Raw genomic sequence first — 25838 nt, 5'->3', positions numbered from 1 at the left:
TGTTATTCAATTACTTCTGCAACTACACTCTGATTGTTCTTGTCACATAATGCGATCACGTCAGTCAAAACGGTTTTACCAAACTCTTTCATGATTGTTTCATTCGACATGGGCAAAAGTGGGGCCAAGTCATCCAAGTCATTCTCGCTAATTTTGTATTAGTTTATAATACATACACAAATATGATGATCTGAATTAAAATTATGGGGGAACTTTTACCGGCCTTCTCGAATCTTTAAAGAAGGGAACATTGCCTCCTTCTCGTAGATCATTATGAGTTTTTTTCGTAAACCTGAGGGATTAATTTCAAGTTTTTTCACCAATGGACAGAATGAGAAAGCTACATATAAAACAAGCAAAACTGTTAACTCAAATAAATTTCCAAGTAAATGCTATAAAATATTTTGAACGATTTTTTCATACGTCCTTCCGTAGTAAGATTTGGACACTCTACGATAATGTACTCAATGGAAGAGCAGGCTGTAAAAGTGTACGCTACAACCTCCGTGATCAATATGTCGGAAGGAACTTCAGAACTTTTTGCCTATACAGCACGAAATATTTTTAGTCATCTACAGCTTAATATAGTCGAATCTAATTGTCATCGTGTAAGTCACATACGAAAAGATGCATGTACAATGTGTTGATAGGAATCATTTTCTGTAAATCCGGTGTATTTTTCCATGCCTTGGAATACTTCTTCAGATCCGGATCCAGAGGTTTGTCATCAAAGAAAGCTGCAGCAACAATTCTGTCCAACTCGATCACATCAGAGATTGCGATAGAGAAGCAGCATTTCTCACTGCATGAAGAATATATTTAGTTCGATATTTATGCTGTTCTATAGGAAAATGGTGAACATGAAAATATTATTGTGACTAATTTTACAAGAGAATGTTTGGATCATCAAATTTGAAAAATTCATAGTCTTCATTGCTCAAGAATCTCTTGATTTCAGACATGTCTTCAGGTTCCACCCTTCTGCTGATGTAGTCCTGAAGGCTCGTAACCTCGTACAACGTGTCATCTCGCCGAACATCTTCGTCGTCCTGATCTTGGTGAAAAGTCATCGGTTTCTGTGTTGTAGCTACTCCTTTGTCATCTACGACGACCGTGCCTTCTGCTATTGTCGTCGCCCCCTTCTTCGAGGAACCACCCTCGACTGTCTTACGACCCATCTTGGCGTTTGCATTTCCAGCAGCCTTGGCGGAAGAAGCCATTGTCAGTGTATGTATTTAGGATGTTTGTGCAAAACTACCATTCACTTTATGTTAGCAAAAGTGTTCAATACGCCTCAAGAAACGATCAGAACATAAAAATAATTATTGTATTTACGAGATTTTTTGTATTTTGAGGATGTCAATTTTCAAAATGCCGTATTACATTCTGATTTTGGTTAGCAACAATTATTAAATGCAACATTCAAGACTTTTTATTCCACATCATCCGATTAGGACCATCTATGAAAAGGTTCTGGGCAGAATGGGTAACGCATACCAGTGAAGAACTGAAATATTACACTATGTAAAACAGAAACTCATGCGTGCTTTCAGGGGGCGTATTAGATATTTTAATTTAAACACAATCAATACGTATGTTTTATCAAGTAGCAGAACAATATTATTGTTCTGTATAAGTCTGACTGCATGTGCTCGTCTCTATTTGGCCCAGTCGCAAATTTCTGCTTGGAGGATACAGGTATGTATTTATGTAAATCGTGCTGTCAAGAAATAATAGCTGCCAAAATATTGACCCCGTAGACCATAACCTTGAATTTAAAGGTTATTTAAATTTAAAAAAATTGAGGCATTCTAATAACAATTCTAATAATTCTAAGCCTACATAAGGGGTGTGGCCATACGTAAATATTGATTTTCAGCAACCAATGCATCGGTATACAGCCATTATGAGATTACAGATACATATTTATGTACATATATACGGGATTCAATTCAGTCTGTACTTTGTTAATACATCGTTTGCATACTCGAGTTTGTTTTATGATGGTTTTATGGCTGCACAGCACAATTTTGTTTATGAATGAAACAATATTCCATTTTACATGACTCATTGCCGTTCAATTTTTGTGCATACAATTGCGTACACAACTTTTCTCTCTGACACAAAACAATCATCGTCAGTGCAACATAAAAGTTTACGCAACCAGTGTCTCAGCTGGTATCTCCTCTTCTTGAATTTCATTGTGAACGTGGCACTGAATTATTTAATTTAAAAGATAATTATTATCGTATCAAAATCGAATCGTTTTTTTTTTGGAAACCGAGGTAAGAATTACGAACTGAATAATTGAATCATGATGACATTCATTTTGTGTACGAACTTTTATGCAATCTTGAATCGAGGTTCTTGATTTTGATATGTTAAATTTCAATTCACAATTTATCAATATGTAGTCTTCTCATATTTTAAAAGGTTAATAATGCAAATTGCAAACAAATAGAGATTTTATTGTTTATCTATTGTACTCTACAATATACTACAATTTATGTATTGTACTTAATCTACGTATTTAATGTACAATGTAGGATGGCTTAATGAATGACAAAATCGGAAATGTTTTTCTGGGGTTAATTTAAGGCAATATAGTCACAGCTAATCGAGTTGAGAAGTTGCAAATATTTGTCCATAGGACGAATAATCGTTCGAGGAAACAAACAATATCAGACACATACTTAAGTGTATATATTCTAAGAAACAGACAGTGTGACCTATTGATTGACATTTCTTCCTGTATATTATTTCCCTGAACTTGAAATGACTTGAATAAGATGAATAAGATGATATATCTACGTATGCATATGAATGGAAGTGAAGCAGGCTTTGCATATGTACATCTCATATTTATCATGAACCAGCCTCTTGATCATCCAACCTTGTTCCAAAAAAAGTCATGGATAAAAGTCATAATAGAAGTGAAAAACATGCTTCAGCAACCACAATATTTTTTAACTGCGTGACGACTGATAACTTATCGTAATGGTTTCAAGTAAAAGGCGTGTACTTCCAATGGTAAGGTCTAGTGGGATGATTGATATGTACGGCAGTGCTCTGTCCAGTTTAAATTCATGTTTTGTGTGACACCATTCAAGACCAGTCTTGCTCAACTTCTTATTACAGACTTGTGACGTATTTTATGGAACTACTGACCAAGGAGTCAAGGAGTCTTTCACAACATAGTACCACCGGATCACATTTTTGATGGAATACCATTTGCCAAAAGGAAATTACGAATTTTAATAATGGATCAACAGCAGCAAGATGTTCAAGAGCGTCGGGGGGAGGAGAGGGAGACGGATTATCTCATCAGTAGTAACACTCGACCTCAGAGTCAAAATCGGTACGACATGACAAACAACGATGTGACCGTACTTGATAATAAATACAAAATATCCCAATTATATTTCTGGCCAATTTTACGAATTTCAGACGTCCATACTATTACAGTCCATACGGATTAGTGGAGGATGTCAATACGAGTACAGCCATTAACAGCAATAGCATGGACACTTGGTCGGAGAGGGCTAATTATAGCAGATATCTGTAATTTATAATCATATTTATTGTATAGTAATTATATTGTGCTATATTATAGAGTAGTGTTTATTATGCAGATTTTATAGCCGTTTGAGAAGAGAAACTCTGGATCCAGGGAATGAATTATTGTTGGTTGGTGTACATACAATTCGTACATACGCCCAGTCCAAGCATAATTTTTTCGCGGATGGTTAAACACTTTGCATTGTTTCTTTGTAGATCCCCCCACATGTTGTGCCCCCTGGGTTCTATTATCCCCCCTTTCTTAAAACGAGTGATGGGAAGCAGAACTCAATAGTGACAATCTTCACTGTATGGAACACTATGACAGGCACTAGTATGCTTTCCATGCCATGGGCGGTAATTTGTTACTTTAATACCAATATTCTGGATCTTGTGCTATTCTATGAATGATGTAAATATTGTGGCTAATTGTCTTCGTTTTGTATTAGATGGAACGAGCTGGACTAATACCTGCCGTCGTGTTGCTAATTGGAATGGCTGCTATAAGTTTTTATACGGCGTACAGAATTCTAGAAGTATTCGAAAACAATGGTAACTTGTTGGCTTCAAACATGGCGTATATGTATATATCTACCTGATTAATCGGAATTTATTTATTTTAACCTGATTTTAATATTTTATAGAAAGTTCAAAAATTCAAGATTTTGCAGGTAATGGTTGGTTATAATTCAATTTTGTTAGTCGTTTTAATTATTTATTGTTGTTACTTGTTTTAATTAGTTTTTGTTGTTACTTACAGTTCTATGCAAAAGACTTTTAGGACGATGGTCTCAAATTTTAGCGTTAATATTTTCGGTGCTGACTCTTTTAGGAGCGACAATTGTTTATTGGGTACTTATGAGTAATTTCCTTTATCACACGGTTGACTTTCTCCATTCGGCTATTACGTCGGACTCGCCTTCTTTTTCTAGCAATGCATCAGAGAGTGAGAGCTTTTTATTTTTAACGTAATATTAAATTAATCAAAAATTTACAATTTGTTTGTTTTTTTTTGCATGGGAATGCATTTATAGTTTACTGTCCGGACAATGTAACGATGATTCAGGGTGCGGATGAGACGGACACGTTTCATAAAATTTGGGATCTCCACCGAACCGTCCCATTGTTGTTGATTCTTATTTTGGGTCCAATAATTTGTGTTCGTTCTCCAACATTTTTTTCAAAATTTAATTCTTTAGGTAAATAAAAATTTAAATTTTTTTATTCATAATAGAGTTGGCAGATTTTTACTATAATGTTTTATTTGCAGGGACGCTGTCGATCGTGTATATCATGGTATTCATGTTTGTAAAACTTGGAAAACACGGATTAAACATCTCTCTCTCTGATATTAATAGTCCTTCTTATATACCTTTGTACAAGCCCAACTTCCCTGCACTGGTAAGTTGAGATTTCTTGTTTTATCATAAATGTGCATGTACAAGAATATTAGTACTACAAACTCTACTAGTGCCAATAAATAAGCAGTACGCTGTTTGCAATTTTTAGGGTGGTCTGCTTGGTTTATCGTATTTTATACACAATTGTATAACAACAATAATGAGAAACAACAGGAATCAAAGAAATAATGTAAGTCCCTTTTATTTGTTTGCTTAGCAAGTGGCAAGAAATTTATCATGCTTTGAGTTTCATCTTAACTACTAGATAACTTTTTTTCCTTCAGAAAAGGGACCTCGGCATCTCATTTCTCTTCGTGGCATTAACCTACTTCCTCATTGGAGGACTTTTTTACATAATATTTCCATTGGACAAAGCCTGCATTCAAGATGTAAGTCGAATTTTTAAAGTTACTATTATTTCAACCTACCTAAATCTGTCATGAGAGGTAGATAAAGACTAGAAAAAAGTTAGATTTTTCATATTTTTTGTTGAATCTTTTCCAGAATTTTTTAAACAACTTCCGATCCTTTGATGCTTGGACATTTGCAGCACGTATTTTCCTATTTTTTCAAATTCTAACGGTTTATCCACTCCTGGTGTACATCCTCCGAGTACAACTTGTGTACTCAATCACGAAGCAGGAACCAACAATTTTGCAAACTCTGGGAAGTAATGTGGTTGTTGTGGGCATTTGCATAAGCTTTGCAATTTGGTTGCCACAGATTGGAACTATCATTAGGTTCACCGGAGCGGCTTGCGGACTCGTCTACTCCTTTTTTCTCCCAGTTGCCCTCTATTTAGTCTGGCAAAGAAATCTAAACTCTCTCTCAAAGAAGAACATTGTCCTTCATGGCATCCTGTTCAGCTTGGGCTTGGCTAACTTTATAGCTCAGTTTCTCGTGTCTCCGTAAAATTAATGTTCAAAACTATGCCAAGTTGCATAATATCGATCCGTTTTTTTTACTATTTTGTTCGTTGTTTAATTATGACTGATTAATATTTATATATATGTATCAACATATATTATAATTGTTTGGCAATTATTATTACATATGCAAGGTGAGATATTAGTCGTGCTCATCTCATTTGTATATGTGCTCCAGTTTATTGTGATATCTGCGTACAATTTTCTAATTTTATAAGAATGATTACGTTATATGTATGACATTGGTCAATGAAATTCAATTTTGACAGTCGATACAAAATAAATATACATGAAATAATACTTAATCCATTTTATTGAGTTTTAATCAATCAACACACATAAAATACCATTCATAATTTTTTGAATTTAAAATGTGACTAGAAATGCATTGGGTTGTTTATCATTAATCATCAACTATGTAGTAAGATAAAGAAGGACATGAGAATATTTTTTATTGGATAAAGATATTACACTATTTCTAAACATTTCACTTGGATATATAATCCAGATAATCTTTTGCATAAATCTATTTTTTAGCCCGAGTCAAGGTTTGTGGGATCGTCCTGTCTGTCTGTCTGTCCGTCTGTGACATGCTAGCGGACAAACCACTGGACCGATTTTGACTTAAAAATCGTATTTCGGTAGGATGAGTCCGAAGATTGACACAAAATTGAAAAGCCGTCGTAGAAATTTGACATGATGGTGCAGGTGCACATTCACAAGAATATAAAGTCAAATTAAAAAATATTTCCGTCAGAGGGTCCCACACTGGTTCTTAAATTGGTTAGAACTAGCTAAAATTTGTCATGAAGGTGCAAGTGCATCTCGTATTTACAGAATACGAATTTGATTTAGACAGGGTGATTCACATGGCTTTAAAGTGGTCCTGAGACTTTGCATGCTGGGAAAGTAGGTGATGATAACGAAGACTATCTCATGCGTATGGCAATTTTTGCCGAGTTTTACATACCTAATTTCATAATAGTGGCACTTTCATAGTTAGATCATCTGAATAAAAAATCAGAAGCGAATCTGACCCTGACTCGGGCTAAATGAAGTCTGCAATGTATGTTTTACATGTAGTAATTAGTGTGATTTTTGAGTGTCACATTATTATATCACAAACCTGTGCGTTATGGTACTTAAGTATACCGGAAGATCTCTTTGGATCACAATATAATAATACATATGTACTAATTTCAACTACTAATTTATAAAGCTTTTAGGAAAATGCTCAGGTCATCAGGTAAAATTTCCAAATACTTTTAAACTTGCTATCATATTGTATCATTGTTACTTACTTACCATCATTATTTGCCGTACATGATGCAAATCTATCTATTTTTCATTGAACTGTCCTCACAGAATTAAAACAACTTTTTAATCTCGTTGCATGCCCAAGTGAATGGGTTTCATTCCATACTTCATCTATTTCGCATGCAGTTCTCCATTTATAATACGAGCTATCAGTTTTACATAATGTCCATCGATTTGTCTCTCAATGATCAAAGGTAGTTGCTCAATTTAAATATAACAACGATTATATATATACTTCGTTTCGGCATCTCAGTTATCCCCTACTAGTAGTTTAGAATCATTTTAGAAAGTTCCCACGCTCGAGATTATTTCTCTATAGTTTTTCCACTGAGATATTTTCAAAATTTGAGAAGATTCACAAGATGTTAGGCGTAATCTGTCCCTTGCAGCCGTACGATCGCATGTATTTCATGACATTGTGAGAGAATATTGGCATTGAAATTTCATGTTTTTTGTATACAATATACATTGTACATAGTGAATGCAACTTCATCGTCCCACGTTTCCTTTATTAAAGTACAGATGGACATTGCTTAAAATTGTCCTCTCCCCTTCATAACTAATGGCATTAAAACTTACCCGAAAATCCATGAATGGTATGGGCAAACCGAGTTACGACCAGAGGCTACATTTTTCCTTTGGATTCATGAAACTTGTGCTGGAGCAGTTGAATATATCATGAAAGTGTAAATTATTTTGCACAACACCCCAAGTTCTGAATTGTCCAGGGGAGTGAGTATCCCTGACGTACTGCTCATAACCTTCCTTATTGAGTACTTCACACCAAATCTGCCTCGCGTAATTAGGATTAAGCGTAATTAATTAAGGAGGGGCATTGCAGTCTCTACTTACAAATAAGCTGCGTACTAACCTGTCCATATGAAATATAGAATATTTGCGGAATTGTAAAGTTCACTCCTGGAAGAGAAGGTTCAACGCCATGGTCTTGAACCCAGAGTTGATAGGCTAGAAATGCCACTCTCAGTGCAGAATTGTCACACACGTTGTCTGCCAATGTTTCGTTTCCATCCACGTTCGTGTTCACCATGGGCATCTCAAACTTTGCATACTGATCAGCAAAGCAAATCGCTTGTGTTTTGAATGCAGAAATCACCTCATCCGGCCACCAACTCGAAGTGAAATTGCCGTCACGGTCATAATGTCTGCCTATGCAATTTTTATTCAAACATATCAAACTCAAACGATTCTATAGTTGATTGAAATATTTATGTAATTATTCTCGTTCATTCTCCTCGATTCTCCTTTCTTTTCTAATAACAAGCCAGACGAACTTGACATTTATTGACCTCCAACATTTCTTACCTTGATGATCAAATCCATGGGTAATCTCATGAGATATTACAATCCCCAGATTGGCAAAGCTAAGTATAAACAACATTCAAGTGAAGAAGGTTAATATTTGATTGATTGCTAATAAGCTTATTATGCTCACTTTAGGTACATTGGGTAATTTTCTTCAAACATGGGGTATCTCAAAATACCAAGTGGTATGACTATGTGATGAAGACACATAAATAAATAAGGTGCAATTGTTATAATTTTTTATGTTATTTGTTCCAAACTTCCAAAAATAGCATACCAATCTCATTTGCAGTGGGATTATGAAAAGCATTTGCAACCATCGGCTGCACCAACCAGTCTCTGTCATTTGGAGAAAAGGAAATGAGAGGGTATGTAAAATGCACTCGTACACAAAGCTAACAACTTATGCAAAGTACATATATATTATCATTGCTACCTGTCTTTGTCGACAGGTCGGTTAACCTTCCGAATCTCTTTTGATACTTCGTATCTCCTTAATTTTAAAATGTTCATGAGAAAGTATGTTTCATTGAAGTCCAACTACACGGTGAATTAAGAAAATCATGCTGGTTAGACATGTCTCATCGTGATCACTAGAAAGTCATTTGAAGGAGAAAGTGTCTCAACTGACCCCCTCATACTCGTGCTCAAGAGCTTTCTCTTCCAATATGAAGGATGGGATTCCTATTTTGCTCCCCATGTTTTGCAGCTGAAAATGCATTGCTGATAGTATTTCATTCAAATTTAGATGGAAAATAATTTATTCCTACCTTGTCTATGACATCCTGCTTGAAACGAGAGTCAAGCCAAGCCTACATACGTACAAAGTTGCATATAAATACTTCCCCAAGAATTAACATTTCACAAAAATAATGGTCTAAACTATGTAACTGCACCTGTTCCACAATGATTTTTTCAAATGCCCGTTTTAAGTACGAAATCATTTCCTTAATTTTCATCTCTGTACTTTTCTTGTAATTCTCTTGAACGTAGAGGTAAGCCACAGTCAAACCAAAACCTGGAAATGGTAAATTTGAAAGTAGAATATAACAAATAAAAGTATATATGCTGCATGCTGGTGTTTAAGTGAGGTGCTCATTTACCATCATTTACAATGTTTGCACAATATTTCCATCTATAAAATCAAACTTCAATTTTCATGTGATCTTCATAGGTCGTTGGATTTTAATTTCTTAATTCCGCTATATATTGCATCACGTTTACCTGTCTGGCTGATTTTTAAAATGCTAAATTTTATCTACCTGGACAAATAAAGTTTTTCTTCATTGGTGTCAGGAACATCCTTCATAAATTCACTCCAGATTTGGAGAAATTTATTTCCCAGAAATGGCATGTACCTAAATACGAATCTCCAGACTAAATAATTTGTGACAGTTCTGCAAACAATGGAATAAAATTCAATCTAGGGTGCATACGACAAACAGCTTTGGCACAATGTAAACCAATAAATATTTTAAGCGTCGCTTTATTGCCCACCTGCTGTCAGTTTGATTGACAAGTGCAACCAACTTGGGAAAAAATTCTGTGCAGTGAAAGTAAACATACATCTCGTCCGTCACATTTCTCTCAATGTTTAGCACATCCTGAAAACATTAATAATGTGTTACGACTTGGAATCTATTCAGCCAGTACGGCGTAACGGCGTAGTGTGCCTACAAACGGGGGAACAAAAAAATATATTTATCTGTGTACTTACAAACGTATTTTGCACCAAAAGACGCCAGTCAATCTGCAGGTGTAAACAATTTTTAAAAAAACGTCTCAATTAAAAATATATCGAAATGTAAGAAAGTACGCGTGTACAGAATACATAAAGTAGGATGGTAATTCTGAAAAGTGAACAGTAGCTTTGTACATACGCACATTTTGGACTTTGGCCTTCATTTCAGCAATTGTAATTCTTCCATTGGTTTCATCTTCCGTTGAGTCAAGATTAAACCCGTCAAAGTGGCATCTGGAGTCTTGAGAGAGCTGTGGTGCAATATTAAATGAAGTATGCACTTAATGTAAGTAGGTAATCTTATGTGATATGGGAGAGAAAGAGATAAAGTGGCAATGAAAATGAAAAGTCACTTCTGCTGAGCTCCTTTCAGTTGAGAAAGAACAGGATGACATTGGCTTTTGGCAGATGGGGATTAGAATCAGTCAATATTATGACAAACTTGCACAATACACATACATTGCTTGCGCCATCACTGCCGACCTGCATTATTGAAAACCGCTTCCTCGGAATTCTCACATTTCTTTGTTTCAAAGGATATACAAGATTCCTAAACTTTTTAGCTCGTTTCCGTGGAGTGAATGTATTAGGATTATGTAATGAGGTTGTCCAAGGATGGGCCATCTTTTAAAAATTATTAAAAATTTTCGAGTTGGGGACAGGCACGCATTTTTTGGCGTTGTCACCCGTTGTTGGGTGAGTGAGAAATTATTTTAAAAATTATTTTTGCTACATTTTCTGGGGACTGCTTTTAATTTTTAACTCGATTGCATATTACATATGTGATATTGATGACCATTTTTGTCCCCGATACTTTTATATATTTGTACACGTATTTATATGCATATTTTTATAAAGAGCACAACCAGGTAGATAATTCGAGTTCCGGAGAACAAATTTTCATTTGTCTAAAACTTGACAAAATTTTCATTATTAAATTATCACTCCCACGATAACGGTGGACCTGGAGGACGAAGAGGAGGAGGATAATTTAGTTCTGGAAGATTTTGTAATTGATGAGGTAGCAGCTGCAGGTGCAGATTCAGAAACCACTCCTGCTGATACCGAAGATGAGTTGTTAATGGTATAAGTTTTTAAAATCATGAGGATGTCAATTTTTGTCAAGTTTTTTTAAAGATAAATAAACATTTCTTTATCTGGAACTCGAATTATCCTCCTGGTTGTGGTCGCTATCTTCATAAAAATATGTATACAAATAAGTGTAGAAATATACAAAATTATCGGGGGCAGAAGTGGTCATCAATATCACATAATATGCATTCGAGTTAGAAACGAAAAAGTCCACCGAAAAATAATTTCTCACTCACCCAACAACGGGTGACAACGCCAAAAAATGCGTGCCTGTCCCCAACTCGAAAATTTTTAATAATTTTTAAAAGATGGCCCATCCTTGGACAACCTCATTACATAATCCTAATACATTCACTCCACGGAAACGAGCTAAAAAGTTTAGGAATCTTGAAGGATATATATATAGACGTACGAATACATGTATTGAACACACATGAACATGCATGCCTATACAAATACATAGGTATATAGCAGACTTGGCATACAGGGATACAATTAATTAAATTAAGTGTACCCTGGTTGCCAAAAAAGTCAACCGGAAGGAAAGCTGGCTTACGAAAAAAAGTTGGACAAAAGGTTTTGTAACTTATAAGTGTATGTATGTACGTATTCTATAGAATTAGTTGCAGTTCATTGGAGGATGAAAGTATATATGAGAAAGAAGAAGGATGCAAACCTTGGCAAACTTGGTCTCAAAGTCGAGAATTGCATCAACATCCGAGGAAACTGTGGGACTTCCCTGAGAAAGAATTAAGATGGATTCCAATAACAAGCGTTTGTAGGACCGAAAATACTTCATATAATCCGGATTGGTGGAATTGAGAAAAAATGCTTTCTCCATGGCCGGCTCCCCCTTATAAAACTAGAAGAAAATAAAGTACATTTATATATATTACTCCGTACGTGCATACATACACAAGCTCAACAACTTTCACCCGCCAGGAAAACGCAGTAGACAAAGCACACATATTTACAAAAGTCGGAGAGAGATCGGATTAAACTTTCCTCACTTGACTCCAATAAAAACAGCATCACACACACACATCGTGCTGGCAAACTGGTTTTAGTCAGTTTTATATTTTCTCTGCACGCAGAGTTACGTGCTTGTTGATTTCTTCAAGAATCGTTAGTAACTTATGCACAACTTATCCAATGGTGTGAACTTAAGTCGTGTAGGTATTTCAATATAGGGTGTGCATAGGTAACATAATGACCTTACCTGAAGGAGGTACTGGGAGGAATCCACATCATCTGAAATAAAATGGGTAAAATTAGTCCAAGATTAGCCAAATTAGAGTAAGTACACCCGTTAGTCATCATCAGCCCTTACCTGGAGTAACATAAATCTCAAATATGCTTTGGACTTGATGAGAGATGAGTTGTGCAAGCAGGCGTTCTAAAGAATACTCGGACTTGTTCCAAGAATTACCCCAAAAAAATATTACTACATCTTCATAAATTTGTATTAAATAAATATTACTATTGTCTCACCTTGTTCCAATTTGACCCCTCAAGAATGGGCCAAAATCCAATGCCATCCGCGTTCAAAACTTGGTAAATTGGCAGATGCTTGTAATCCGTAAAGTGGGAAGTTCTGAAGCTATTGTGCATGCAAGAGGTATACAGTTGACGAGCCTTTTGAATAGCAATGTTTTCATTAGCGGACCCAGGTTGGTCAATCAGTTCTATGTTTTAAAACGACGAAAATTGTCATAATTTATGTGCATCTCTAATCTAACTAACCTACAAAGTGTGTAACAATGGAGAAATGCACTGTCATCCGAAGTACTTACTTTTAATGTCGACCAAGATACTTTCCTGCATTTCCTGCAAGGTGGACCGTTGGAAGCTGTCGTCTGGTATTTCATTATGAGCTATAAATCGGCCGCAAGAAAATTGGTAGAAGTCATCACACGGTTGCTGTGTTTGATCCATTCGATGCATAATTCGCGAGGCTGCTTTCAAACACTCGACTCTGAAGCATTTGTCTCCATTGGAGGCAGAATCTGTGAGGTTGTTATCTTCTTGTCCTTGCGGTTGCTGTTCACATAAATGTTTTTTTGTGGATGACGACGTTAGGTCCAGCACCAAGGTTTGTGTTGCGATGAAAATGACAAGGACAGAAATAAATGTGCCAAGTGCAAACCAGAAGAAAGCAGAGAGAAGTCCATGCTGCGACGAATTGTTGCCGTTCCGATTTCGTCTCTGTTTAAATTTGGTATTATTTTTTCCTACAAAATTGGAGTAAGGGTAAATCCGGGTAGTCGCTGGTGGGAGATGGAATCCCGAAAAATCGGACGAGGAGCAAGCTGACGTCGGAGGACTTACGGGGGATATTAAATTTGACAAGGAGCTTTTGTTCTCGAGAATCGCTTTAGACCCCATTTTTTTACTCTGGAATTGTGGAACGATAATCAAGAAGAGATACACCAAAGTTGCTACACATACACTCGGCTGGGCCTGCTGCAGTACAGTACATATTCCACCAGCAGAGCATACAACTTTTTTTTCTACACCAAAGTTTTGTACTGAGAAAGTTGAGCAAAAGTGAGACGATGGGTACAAATGAGAGAGAGTTGACGGTCGGACAAGTAAGGTGAAGGTCTGTCCAGGCAATTCTTCAAGTTTTCTTTATGCTGTTCACTCACATCACACACTTGACTGGGTAGAAAATTATGTAGGGAGAGTTGTGTATATTGCTTAGAAAGTTACTTCAGCAAGGACATGATGACCCACATGTGTGAAAGCATATGGCTATGTCCAATAATGAATATTTACTTAAATGCCCAATATGCAATGTTAATTACTTTTTGAATGAGGCAATCTCAATATCCTTCTCTACCAGTTGGATGAATAATTTAGTTGGGAATTCAAGTCGACCAACCGCTGTTCTTGTTTGTTGTTTACAATTCTAAAACTATGCAATTATTTTAATTGTTGGGAAAATTGGTGGTTTGGAACAACAAGAAGGATTCGTAACTTTGGAGCTTAACTGGAGGAAAATTGTGTTTCGTTCCCCTGTCACGGTGGTTGTGCAGGACGAGAGAGCAAAGTGAAAGTTGGTGAGGACGATGAGATCTCGCAGTTGAGACTGCACCCAGATTTTCTAGGTGCATCCACTTTCATAGACTTTCTCTTCCCAGATTCCCAGGCCCACAGCATAAGAACAAGAATCCCTTCTTCTTCTGGTTGTTGTGGTAGGCAGGGAAGGCAGTACTTGATAATATGTGTTCCTTCGTGGAATAGACGGCCCCTTATATAAGGCACGGCAAGGCTTGGCGTAAGTCAAGTCAAGTTTTCTACATGTACTACTCACTATCAGTATCAAGTCTTCCGTTGTTCAGAACTTGCAAAACTGATGAACTTGAGCATTCGAGGAGTACTTCTTATTCGACTTAGATACTTGAATGGCTGTGGACGTCATTAAGATTCTTGTGTGGTTTCAGTACATTTATCTGCATTAAGTTCACTTGAAGGAAGGAGAGTGGAATTTCCTCCCTCCTGAAGTGAGAATGGATCTAATCAAAAACTGCCCAAATATTTTAACACTAAAATATTGTATGAACTATTTTTGGAGCATTCCAAAAGTAAGTAACGCACATAAAGTTGCTTTTCTGCAAATAGAACATAAAACGGGATTCCAATTCTTGAAAGTCGAGATTTTCTGGCTTTATTAAAATTGTGGATTAAAATAGTTTACAGTTCTTTTTCCTTTTTCGCCTACAAATATAAATAATACATAACTCTCACGAAACAGGTAGACTTTCGAGTATGTTTGTGTTTATTACATTTCATACTTGAATTGAAAATAACCTTTTGACGTCACACAACATATATGTATATCTCTCAAATCCTTCGCATTATATATATGTAGATACATAAGGATTGTTTAAAAACTAAGCATTCCTCGTAGCTCTGGATTTTTGTACTTGTGAATTTATTTGCAAAAGGCTAGGACCCTGGCTGGTGCCCCAGTAGCTCCAACAATTTTGATAGGAAGGACAAACAGATGCAATTCACATGATGAATTTTTGCTGGACTGAATCAAATTGTGGAGATTAGCCACGTTTTCAATGTTGTAAATTTGCCTTTCAGCGAGAAAGATGTGAACGGGGAATGTCTGAAATTTTACACAATTTTATTAATCTCGCTGACGATCTAATGTAATTTGCAATTGAGGAAGAGAGAAGCTGTGCATCGTGAATAGGAATGCCATTGTGGGATTATTGGTAATATATATTCGTAAATAAATGCTTGCTAAGTAGTGATGTTAGTGCTATATGCATATAATGTATATGCATAGTGTATATGCATTTACCTTCGAATTTCCTAGATCAACGGATGGGGTATCAATTCCGACTCCAACAATTTGCCTCTCGTCTGCCAACCATTTCGCCGCATTTGGATGTATCCCTATGAAAGATTTGCATACATAAAATACCTTGAAACCAATTTATTACTATATGTATTATCTTTGCTGCATAAAACTCGCCTGGAAAATTGGTATGAGGTTTATCTGTTGTCTGTGTCTCATTGTTCCAACCCAAATATCGGATCTTGTCTGGCCAATATTTCGACCAGCCAGTGTGTACCAACACAACACTTCCAGGGGGGATTTCTCCCTTCTCTTTTTCATGCTTAAATTCAAATTGATTATTGAAGTTTAGCTCAAATTTAATTCAAATTAAATCTCACCTGGATGAGGTGGCTCACGTCGAGTGCAAACTCATTCGGAGCATCTGAACTAGCTACGACGGACTCTACGTCAATAACCGCAGTAGGAACGTCGATAAGATGAGAGGAGGGGATTTGCTCGAGGGTCCACCCTTGCTTAAAAAAATGGAATGGCGCATCAACGTGCGTCCCTCCGTGTTCCCCCATGCAAAATGAGAATGCAGAGTACCTACAAATTATGTGTTTAGACGACAAATAAAATGTTAAAACTGCAAGTTGTTTAGTAGGCTAGGTTAGCTTAAATTAGGTTATTATTACCATATTCCACTCTTATTTACACCATCGTAGTCTTTGTTAAGAGAAAATTCTCTTGCACCTGGGAAAAAAATTGTATCTGTGCTGAGAGTGTAACTCAGATCGGTGTATAATGGTCGTCGGCGAGTGTTTCTACCGTCTTCCTCATGATTTTGTCGGCATTTGGCGTCACTTAAAATGACGATGCACAGTAGAAGCAACAAAATATTCAAGTTCAACATATTTGGATCCTAAATAACTCTGCACAAAGTTATCACAAAACGGAACTTATTAAGAAGATTTCTCTAATGAGAGAATGGGATGAGAAGCCAGTTGATTATTCCAATTGGGCTATGTGACTACTGGAAACTGGATTAGTTTCGGTATTAATAAGATACTGCTTTCATGCCAGCCAGAAGGAAGAGCATAGTACACCTAGCCACAGGTAAGTATACGTATCTACGTATATTGAGTATTGCAAGAAGATTAGGAAGGATTATCTTGGTCATTAAACAATGTCACATTATTTGTAATGTAATGTCAGATATTGTCATAGGTCGGCAAGAAATAAAGTTCCTGGAAGCGGTAGACTAGACTGGCGTGAGAAAGAAAGGATAAGAAAAACTTGGCGTAAGAAAAGTAGTGATAAACGAGGAACAAAAAATGAGGAAGGACATGATCTTGCCGAACTATGCATATTGTACAATGAGAGAAATAGAGAATAATGACTGAAATATAATAATATAAGAATACGAGAATACTACACAGCTCTGTGATAATGACCAATACCAATGACAAAGATGACTTACTATCCCAAATTACCATATACATATCTATGTAGGTATGAGACATGCATTATGGAGATGCAAGACATTATAAGAATACGAAAAACAGGTTCTTGATCAAACTTTTATTTATTTCGACAGTTGGCTCTAGTTATTACCAACAGAAAATTAAAGTTAAATATTACAAATGTTTTAGGCAACAGGAAACATGACTTTTTGGAACGATAATGATGATTGATCTGCGTGTCTAAATATTTAAACTTTTAGGTAGATTCCATTTTTATTAGTGTTATGTACTTGTAAGATTCTACATTTACATGTAATTATTCATAATAAAATCCAAGTTACTTCTGTAAAAGGCATGTGTGCATCTGTCTGATAAGACGTAAGACGTGTAGTTTTAATATTGGTACGCACACACACGAATGACGGAGGGGCAGAGGATCGAGTGTATGATAAAGGTAATGACAATACTTATTAATAGTTATAGGTACTATCGTGTACTGGCTGGACAGCAAATTAAAAAAACTGATATAATATTTGTTTTCGGTCATACTATTTAATTACTATTAACAGATTGTGGCATTGTTATATATAAATGTAGATGCAAAATAATACATTCTCTCTCGATTCCGGGAGAAGAGAAAATACGACACATTGAAGGACAAAGGATATGCTAAAATCTTTCTGAACTAAAGCTGTTCGGAATGATTGAGAAAAGTATTAAAACAGCACCTCGGATAATGCATATAGTTGATATAACTAATAATCAGTCAGACAGAAATTGCAGCTAATCATTCACTTGTTGGAATGCGGCAGTCATACCAAACGAACGAATACTCGACATAATAACTTGGATAGCACAAAACTTAGTGATTTAATGGCTGCATTTCAAACTTGCAAGTTCAAAAGCATGGTGACCCAGACACACAATTTAGGAATTTATAATTTGTAAATTGTGTTTAAAGTGAAAAATTGATAACGTAAATGAAATATATGGTATCACACATCAATTCAATATACATAATTAGGTAGGCGACAGAGGTACAACATATATATATATATAGACATACACTTGAGCTGGGTTTAATAGCCGATATGACGATATTGTATAGCATGTAAGTAAGTATATTATTCTTAGGTAATGCAACCCATATATTTGTAATTTGGAAACTGATTTGTAATTGTTCTCGAAAAAATGTTCTCTCTGTCTTGACAAAACTAAGCATTAACACGCTAATCAACCCCGGCGAAACCTTGAGAACCTTCAATGGCTTTGATTAATTTTTCCTTCAATTGCTGATAGCTCTCATATGGCGGCAGATCCAATCGGTTAAAGCTATGCAAGAAAAACATGTTATTTTAATAACCTGATTGGTATTAAACTCATAAAGCAATATCGCAGGATAATAAATACTAATAATAACGCACCAAGTATGAGCTCTGGGGTAATTGTCTGGCGTTCCCCATTTCTCTGAAATATCCAATAGATAAGGTTTATTCATCATTTCCACGTTATAATAACTTGCTTTATTCACGTCACTGTATATTTAGCAGGGATATAATTTATAGACTGCAATGTTTTCACCTACTTACCTATAGTGAAAAGTTGTGGTCCATTGGAACCATACAATTCCTTGAAACCGTTCATAGGGACTCGCGAAGTTCCCGTTACAAATTGTAATAACCGTGCTCTCATTTCATTATCAAACGACAAAACAACCTGAAACATGAATTGCATTATCGATATTACTTGGTTTGCTTATACCATGAAATTAGGAATAAAAGCAAGCGTATAATATGACATACTCTCCAGAACCATTGAATGGTTATATGGTTAGGATGATAGTCGCCTTTATAAACAGTATTCTGCCTCCAGTCTTTCACAGCGACCACCTAGAACAATCAATTTTGAAACCATGAGATAAATTAAATACACTAATGTACAAAATAATTATTTACCTGAATTCCACACATTAGCAATTCTAGCTCATTTTCATCAAAGATCTTTAATAAGGCCGTTGGAATTATTTCATTGAAACCTTTAAGTAAAAAACATACATATAAATACGAAAATTTAAATTAACAGCAAAACATGAAAAATCGTAAACGCAGTCGTCAGTTTAAAGTTATGATTTTTAACCTTCTAAAAATGCATTCATTTGTTCTTGGATCCTTGATACGAATCTCCATTGAATTACAAGCCTAAATGGGGTAACAAAAGTGCATCATCGATCAACGTCAATCATATATAAATATTTCATTTCATAGAGATTTGAAATATCTGCAATTATGAAATATATCCTTACTTAATGTATTCATTTTTATTATCGTTAGTCACAGGAATTTGGGCACCATTTGGTTTCAGTTCTCGCTAAAAGAATAAATAAATTATATCACTATATTGTCTAGTTTAAACGGTAGGGAGAAATTATTTGCATCACCTGACTAGTAATTCCAAAGGTTTCCTCGTCTACACAGAAGGTTAGTTCCAACTCGTTTGGATCATTATCCCTTATCCAAAGTAATGATCGATGATATTCAGAGTCCACACTTTCCATATCTTCCAATTCAATTGGCTTTGCAAGCATCATTTTGTAGAAAGGACGGATAAAAAAAGCTATAAATATTAGTAAGATATTTAGTACACAAGCACATTGTATTCAAGACAATGTGAAGAATGCAGCACATAAAAGGTTTTGTCATACCATCCAGAAGTTTTCCGTGAAATACGGCCATACCCGCAACCCTTCCGATGAATTTATAATAGCTAAAAACATAGAAAAACAAAATATGAAATTTGAAAGAATGAATTAGAAATGATGTATTATTTGGGTTTGGGGGTTGGTTTGAAATTAACGTTTCATGTATAAACAAACAAATAATATCATGAGGCAATTTGATGGTTGTATGTTATACATGTGTTTGATTTTTTGCATTTCGTTGCAATTTACATTTCATACCCACCTCAAGTGATCTTCGTTGCATAGCCCAGAGAAAGGGTTTATTTGAAGTGTGTAGTTATCCCTACAAACATAAAGAGATACAAACTAGATAATAGTTTCCGTCCAATCAGTTTTCTTGCCAAGGCATATTTATTAACTGTTTTACTTATATACGACTTACATAGCTGAGTACTCAAAAAGGCCATAATAGGGGTTGAACATCTCTTTGCTCAAGTAAAAAAACCTGCATGAAAGAGCAGTGTTATATTAGGAATTGGGTAGCTTAGCATGCAAATTAAATTAATTATAAATACATATAATCATACTTACCATTCTCGTGTGAGGCCACCATAATCTAGTCCAGGTTCCCCTTCGAATTCCACCCACAATTTTGTTTTTAATAGCTCTGGTCTGTTGATTAAAACAAATTATATAAGAATCTCATTGTCGATCATTCATAATATTAAACCCTTGTCTTTTACATGTTGATGCGTTTATTGAAATAACACATGTATCATTACACACCTCTGAATTTGAGAAATTATTCTATATGAGTCTTCCAGAATGTGAGACCTCCGAACTTTTATTTCTTGCTTGTTGGGGGCACAGTTCTAAACGGGAATATACACAGAGTTAATTAAATAATCCTTAATAAAATGCGTACATACTATGGGTAAATAAGCTTCTTACTGGACGTTTTAGATTTGACTTGAAATACTCATATTTGCGCTTGTAGTCTCTACAGGGATTTGAAACAAATTAGTAAAGTTTTCGTGTAAAGAATCACAGCAATGTATAATAAATCTCATGATCATCATCTAACAAACCTTGAATACGGAATAGCCTGGCCAGCAATTTTTGGGTTTGATAATCTAGGATCCTCCCATTGAGTGGTTCTTGTGTCTACAAAAAAATCATTTATTAGTCACCCTTTAGTTTCTTGTTTATTTGCAAACAAAATTAGCTTACTATGATCAATGAAGAAAATTCGCCCATCTGGAACCAAGAAAAAAATTAGTATGCATTGAATTTGATCCCATTTTAATGGAATATGTAGAGTAAATTGAGCAAAATCATTTAAAATAACTTGCCTGTGTGTAACCTTTCCTCCCAACCATCTGGGAGTGGGCCCAGGTCATCGTGGCGAGGCCGTGTGGTCCTTGTTGTAGCTGATGTTGTAGTTGGAGATGGTTTTCCAGTTCTTGGGTGATAAATTAGATTTAGTAGACTAATACTAATTTTAAAGTTTGAAATGTTGAATCACTTACCGTGGGTCAATCCAGGTTGTTGTCTTTGAATTATGATCGATAAAAAATATTCGACCATTTGGGGCAACTTGTGAGGTCCAATTCGTTGGGAGTCCCTCATTATTTAGGGCCTTGATAAGTTAAAGAGAAACAGTTATTAACTGTTGGAAGATAAAGTATCTCAGACTCAGTCTACATAATTATAATATATTACCTCAGAATTACGACGAGAATTACTCGCAGATGGGGCATCTGCTTGAGGAGAATCTGTTTGGCTCTGTAAGCAAATACGACAAGATATTATTTTTGAGCAATATTTTTTCGTCCATTCCTATGCGTCACTAAATAATGATAATACTAGTAGTACTTGGTTTTGACTAGATGAAGATTGGTCATCTTCGTCAACTGAAATATGAAACCTTCGTCCCATCTCATGCATTTCTTGGGCGGATGTTTCAGGACGATTTGCCACTCTGTATAATATTTCATGTTTTTTTCAAATATACAATGATTAATTAGGTGTAATAGAAAGTGTGTAATATTAATAAGTACATAGATACATACCCTGGCATTGGTCTTTCCCATTGTGTGGTTCGAGTGCTGTATGAAAATAATGAAATGTATGCATTTGCTAAGAATTGGACCAGCATATTGCATTATAAGGGCAATAGTTGTATTGCTGGGTGATTATTAGAACCTGTGATTGCAAAATAGACAGTAACATTACTCACCTGTGGTTGCAATAATATGTTCGGCCATTAGCATCTTGACGTTCCTCCCAACTCGGTGGGAGCGGGGGAAGTGTCTCATTTGACTAAAAAGTAAATGATCTAGTATTTAAAATTTTACTTGGAAGGCACCACCACCCTCGTATTAATATTAATTCGGAATACTCTAGTAGTCGTAGCAGGATCCCCTCTAGCACCATCAGCAGGCAAGTCACTGTTTACAACAACAACCAAGTGAGTTAAAAAAATTATACAAATGCAATACTTGCTACAAAATAAATTGTAATTATCGAATTCAACCCTAAACTTGGATTCGATAGAAGTAACTGCAGCAAGTAGCAGTCGATTACAGTAATTTGAAATCCTAATCAAATCTAATACCTTGTTCCATTACTGGCAGTTGGTGTTGTACTACTCACTTCGACTGCTTGAACATTTTGGGTAATGGATTCCACAGAGTTTGCATTAGCACTACCGTTGGGAACGTCGGCTGGGTCTAAATAAATAAAATATGTTATATATAAATATTCATCATAACTACATTATTATTATTTATATTCCAAATTATGTACGTAGTACAACAGTTGCGTAATAGCTTAATTCTTACCTGATGGATCAGGAATGAACGCGGCATATATGGTCAAGTATCCTTTCACTTTACTGCGACTACTTCTTGGTTGAAGATTCAATTTTTTAGGTGGTATGACACGATTGTCAGCCTCTTTCGGAAGGGTCATCAATGGTATTTCGATCATTCCCAAAAAGTCATCCCTTGTTAGTCTATTCTCGTCAAAAACTAAAACAAATATTTTTAGGAATTTGGGTGGATAAAATAAACAATAAACTACATTAAAATAGCGTCTTTGATACGTGTGCACTGATTTTCACACTAATAAAAATTAATTTACCTTGTAAAACAAGTTTATGTTGGGTGGGCAAGACTCGAAATATAAACTCCTCGTCCCATGTAGGATTTAAAGTCTGAAAAATATCGCAATAATCATCAACCATGGCCATTTACATACGTTATCCGGTGTTGGGTACGAATATTTAAGTCTTTACTCGTTTCTTGGTTTTCGTTAAAACTGAATCAACAGCTTCCTCTGTGTCAACAGGATTTAAATCTATTCGAACATACGGATCACTAGAAATTGAACAACATGAAGAATTAATATATTAAACCTTTTAATGAAATATGTACAGAAAGTAATCCAAGGACTTGCCTAGCTCCAAAAATGTCTTTCCTCGCCAGTGAATGACCAGCAATCACCTTGAGCCGTAGCAATTTTGTAGGTTCGTCATTCTGAATTTACAGACACATAGAGATTTGCATATAACTTTTAGTTTAAAAGACACACAATAGTAAAATATGATTCGTGTTTTAAAAAATTGAAATATGTATTTACCTGAGAATTCCTCGGATCGAAACCGAATATACGAGCTCCAGCCATGTTGGAGATATTTGTTATTTGTCCCGTGAGTATGTGTATAGCTGCCCTTACTTAATTCTTAATAAAACTTAGTATTTGTACCAAGCAAACGAAGAATTGTCACAATATTGATTTTTTTTGCACAACAGGTTAGCCTACTGCTTTACAGTATTGCTTTATGTTATTAGGTAATCCACACGGGTACTCTTGAGACAACTTAAGTTGAAGGTCGAAATGGTGTTTATATTTGTTTGTGGTTAAACTTTGATTTGATGGTTTACAGGTTTCGTTTTCAGTATAAAACACACTAGTATTCCAGAAGACTTTTCATTCTGGTTTGAAGAAAATTTATTCCATGTCTCCAAAGCTTTAATAATTTTTCTGTGTCAATTCATATGGTATATTATTACTATTTCAAGTTATTCAAATTGACCCCTGATAATAATTACGTTTAGACATCAATTATTATTTATTATTAACCTACCTCTAGTTAATGGAATAATTAAATGCCTATGCAGTGTACGGTAAAATCAGATCCCACCCATTCCACCATTTAAATAAGTAATATTAAGAGTCATTCAATCATCCATCCATCTGGTACACACGCTCAGATATTGAATTGGTCGTCTGTCCGTGTGATGGTAAAGGTTGAGTGACGTATTACCTGCGTAATCAAGAATTGTCATTACCATCAGCTACTTCTATACTACCAAACAACACACACGCTAAACATATCAATACATTGTCAATCAATGCTAATTCCTGAGTTTGATATTATATTAGTGATGATCAGAGAAGGCGACGAAGCTAAAATTTAGCAAAAAATCACGCTCATCTATTCCAATCCCCAACTTTAGTTTTGAACTTCAATCAACCACAAGTTTACACAACCTACATACATTGAATATTAATCGCTTTGTAACTGTAATACTCAGGTAATTTATGAATGAATGTTTGCCATTTCCTTGCACTAAATACCATCTACTAAGAAAAATAGAGCTAATTTTCTTCAAACTCTGGCAACGATAACCTTCTCTGTGCATAAAGTAAATAAAAAGCTTACGTCATGAACTTTCCTGAAAGAAAAATGAAGAGTACATGAACTGACAACTATGAAAATCACTAAATCAGACCAACGGTATGATTCTCACAAGTGCATAATGTGTGGCGTAGTCATCCTTGCACACTGATTAATCACGTATCTTAAATTCTCAGAACATTAGATAGAACAGACTTTCACCTTCAGTCGCCTCCCCGCGGTTAGGAGTCAATAAACAAGTTTTTCCGAGTATTATTGGTAGGCTAGCCAGAATTAATATGCTCTTTTAGAACGCGTGTGTGTGTAATGTGGAAAACCACGTCCTTACACCTTAAATCCTCTACTTAATATGGATCAATTAGCTTAGACTTTAAGCCTTAGACATCTGACTGACTAACTGATTCAGCATTGCTGCATGACGCATCAAGGAAAAATTTCAAATCTCGACTAACAATAAGAATACATACATTTTGAAATGCAAAATGCCAGGATATTTTAAACCTAATTATAGTATTCAATTTATAAGGTTAAAACAAAATTTTATTGGAATGTATAACATGCTAACTAATTTCATAATTCAACCGACCTTGAATTTATGACACTTTCCTTCCTCACTAATATACAAAAACTAAGTACGGGAATTATAATTAGCAATTAATTAAAAAAATGTTTCACTAACCACCAACATGCAGCAGAAGTCCAAATAATCAGATTTGGCTATCGTTCTCTGTTCAAGTAAGTTAATTTATCAACTGCAGCAAGTTTGAAGTAGTTTAATTTTCACTTTACACTTTCAATGCACAATGTCACAAGACAACATTCCAAACCCAGGCACAACCCCAAACTTTTAGCTGTGTTGGTGGGGGTGTTGAAAAATGTTGAGAGGTGTGGTCACTGACGAAGAAGGCTACATTTTCCGTGGTCAAATACTAGTAATATTTAGCTGATGATATGATGGTGAACTTCCGTGTTGTGTATTTGTGCTGCTTGTGATCCACTCAAGGCGAAACTTACTCTACTTAATTTTGGCACACCAGGCGCCAAACCCAAACTCACGGTGCCCTCCAGTCGCCACTCTGCTTTCTCTTCTGCCAACTTTGATAATTTAATATTAATTTAATAATTTCCCGTTAAGACTCTTTTCTAATGAGGTCTGAGCAACAATGAATTTCTTTTATAATGGTTTTACCAAATATGAGGGAGTTATTTAAGTACATCAAGGCGGGTGGGTATGTGTTGATTGTTGGTATGGGGCATGTGATTTTCTTTACTGCTTTCACTTTGCTCTCTCCAGCAGTATGTTCGTTCAATTTTGTCTGTGGTCTTTATTTTATGATGC

The 25838-nt window shown here is 35.5% G+C and overlaps 4 protein-coding genes across 8 annotated transcripts; 1 reads left to right on the top strand and 3 right to left on the bottom strand.

The window, feature by feature from the left end:
* Window positions 1-1680: 1680 nt before the first annotated feature.
* On the top strand, window positions 1681-6184 carry LOC110847536 (sodium-coupled neutral amino acid transporter 9 homolog). Of its 4 annotated transcripts, none has more exons than XM_035849549.1 (13): window positions 1681-1698; window positions 3139-3358; window positions 3448-3561; window positions 3633-3687; window positions 3775-3915; window positions 4008-4110; window positions 4203-4229; window positions 4319-4504; window positions 4593-4757; window positions 4829-4959; window positions 5068-5148; window positions 5243-5347; window positions 5463-6184. In XM_035849549.1, exons 2-13 carry the CDS (start codon window positions 3261-3263, stop codon window positions 5868-5870), a joined length of 1614 nt encoding a protein of 537 aa, XP_035705442.1. In that variant the 5' UTR covers window positions 1681-1698; window positions 3139-3260; the 3' UTR covers window positions 5871-6184. The 4 variants fall into 4 exon arrangements, with proteins under 4 accessions (XP_035705442.1, XP_021950184.1, XP_021950182.1 ...); XM_022094490.2 differs by lacking the exon at window positions 1681-1698 and adding an exon at window positions 2107-2285; XM_022094491.2 differs by lacking the exon at window positions 1681-1698 and adding an exon at window positions 3007-3030.
* On the bottom strand, window positions 6169-14434 carry LOC110847021 (membrane metallo-endopeptidase-like 1). Of its 2 annotated transcripts, XM_035849547.1 has the most exons (20): window positions 13151-14434; window positions 12849-13042; window positions 12688-12769; window positions 12577-12608; window positions 12034-12219; window positions 10409-10516; window positions 10242-10274; window positions 10022-10128; window positions 9787-9921; window positions 9628-9659; window positions 9421-9542; window positions 9295-9336; window positions 9156-9233; window positions 8961-9064; window positions 8802-8863; window positions 8655-8715; window positions 8525-8583; window positions 8073-8368; window positions 7781-7990; window positions 6169-7707 (listed from the first exon to the last, which is right to left on the bottom strand). In XM_035849547.1, the coding sequence occupies exons 1-19, from the start codon at window positions 13740-13742 to the stop codon at window positions 7814-7816; spliced, it is 2502 nt and encodes an 833-aa protein (XP_035705440.1). In that variant the 5' UTR covers window positions 13743-14434; the 3' UTR covers window positions 6169-7707; window positions 7781-7813. The 2 variants fall into 2 exon arrangements, with proteins under 2 accessions (XP_035705440.1, XP_035705441.1); XM_035849548.1 differs by lacking the exons at window positions 6169-7707; window positions 7781-7990 and having other exon boundaries at window positions 8170-8364.
* Window positions 14435-15001: 567 nt separating this feature from the next.
* LOC110846587 (kynurenine formamidase) lies at window positions 15002-16712 on the bottom strand. The gene is made up of 5 exons (XM_022093393.2): window positions 16350-16712; window positions 16053-16260; window positions 15850-15994; window positions 15676-15770; window positions 15002-15477 (listed from the first exon to the last, which is right to left on the bottom strand). Exons 1-5 carry the CDS (start codon window positions 16565-16567, stop codon window positions 15295-15297), a joined length of 849 nt encoding a protein of 282 aa, XP_021949085.1. The 5' UTR covers window positions 16568-16712; the 3' UTR covers window positions 15002-15294.
* Window positions 16713-17220: 508 nt separating this feature from the next.
* Window positions 17221-25577, bottom strand: LOC110846455 (E3 ubiquitin-protein ligase NEDD4). Its single transcript, XM_022093222.2, has 31 exons — window positions 25179-25577; window positions 23945-24124; window positions 23437-23841; window positions 23254-23333; window positions 23093-23174; window positions 22939-23011; window positions 22638-22826; window positions 22412-22526; window positions 22196-22244; window positions 22034-22116; window positions 21867-21902; window positions 21670-21775; window positions 21517-21579; window positions 21324-21433; window positions 21147-21256; window positions 21025-21051; window positions 20883-20958; window positions 20746-20794; window positions 20581-20666; window positions 20386-20466; window positions 20237-20299; window positions 20078-20137; window positions 19819-19880; window positions 19555-19730; window positions 19420-19484; window positions 19254-19315; window positions 19073-19152; window positions 18920-19006; window positions 18707-18833; window positions 18542-18584; window positions 17221-18449 (listed from the first exon to the last, which is right to left on the bottom strand). Exons 3-31 carry the CDS (start codon window positions 23479-23481, stop codon window positions 18347-18349), a joined length of 2388 nt encoding a protein of 795 aa, XP_021948914.1. The 5' UTR covers window positions 23482-23841; window positions 23945-24124; window positions 25179-25577; the 3' UTR covers window positions 17221-18346.
* Between the last annotated feature and the right edge of the window lie 261 nt (window positions 25578-25838).

The sequence above is a fragment of the Folsomia candida genome, unplaced genomic scaffold, assembly GCF_002217175.1.
Source record: "Folsomia candida strain VU population unplaced genomic scaffold, ASM221717v1 Fcan01_Sc003, whole genome shotgun sequence".
NCBI lineage: Eukaryota > Metazoa > Arthropoda > Collembola > Entomobryomorpha > Isotomidae > Folsomia > Folsomia candida.
The sequence above is the reverse complement of the archived record's forward strand: the minus strand, read 5'-3'. Positions and strand labels throughout refer to the sequence as shown.

Bases quoted from the DNA above. Each gene is read 5' to 3' on its own strand.
- LOC110846455 (XM_022093222.2), bottom strand. From the start codon at position 23,481: ATGGCTGGAGCTCGTATATTCGGTTTCGATCCGAGGAATTCTCAG. The intron at 22,117-22,195 runs GTATTCCGAATT...TTTACTTTTTAG, and splicing joins ATCCTGCTACGACTACTAGA to TCAAATGAGACACTTCCCCC. The intron at 19,881-20,077 runs GTGGGTATGAAA...CTATGTTTTTAG, and splicing joins TGCAACGAAGATCACTTGAG to CTATTATAAATTCATCGGAA.
- LOC110847021 (XM_035849547.1), bottom strand. From the start codon at position 13,742: ATGGGGTCTAAAGCGATTCTCGAGAACAAAAGCTCCTTGTCAAATTTA. The intron at 10,129-10,241 runs GTAAGTACACAG...TAATGTTTTCAG, and splicing joins TTTTGGTGCAAAATACGTTT to GATGTGCTAAACATTGAGAG. The intron at 9,065-9,155 runs GTCAGTTGAGAC...TTCACCGTGTAG, and splicing joins TTGAGCACGAGTATGAGGGG to TTGGACTTCAATGAAACATA.
- LOC110847536 (XM_035849549.1), top strand. From the start codon at position 3,261: ATGGATCAACAGCAGCAAGATGTTCAAGAGCGTCGGGGGGAGGAGAGG. The intron at 4,960-5,067 runs GTAAGTTGAGAT...TGCAATTTTTAG, and splicing joins AGCCCAACTTCCCTGCACTG to GGTGGTCTGCTTGGTTTATC. The intron at 5,348-5,462 runs GTAAGTCGAATT...AATCTTTTCCAG, and splicing joins ACAAAGCCTGCATTCAAGAT to AATTTTTTAAACAACTTCCG.
- LOC110846587 (XM_022093393.2), bottom strand. From the start codon at position 16,567: ATGTTGAACTTGAATATTTTGTTGCTTCTACTGTGCATCGTCATTTTA. The intron at 15,995-16,052 runs GTGAGATTTAAT...TTTGAATTTAAG, and splicing joins ACGTGAGCCACCTCATCCAG to CATGAAAAAGAGAAGGGAGA. The intron at 15,771-15,849 runs GCGAGTTTTATG...AATCTTTCATAG, and splicing joins ACCTCATACCAATTTTCCAG to GGATACATCCAAATGCGGCG.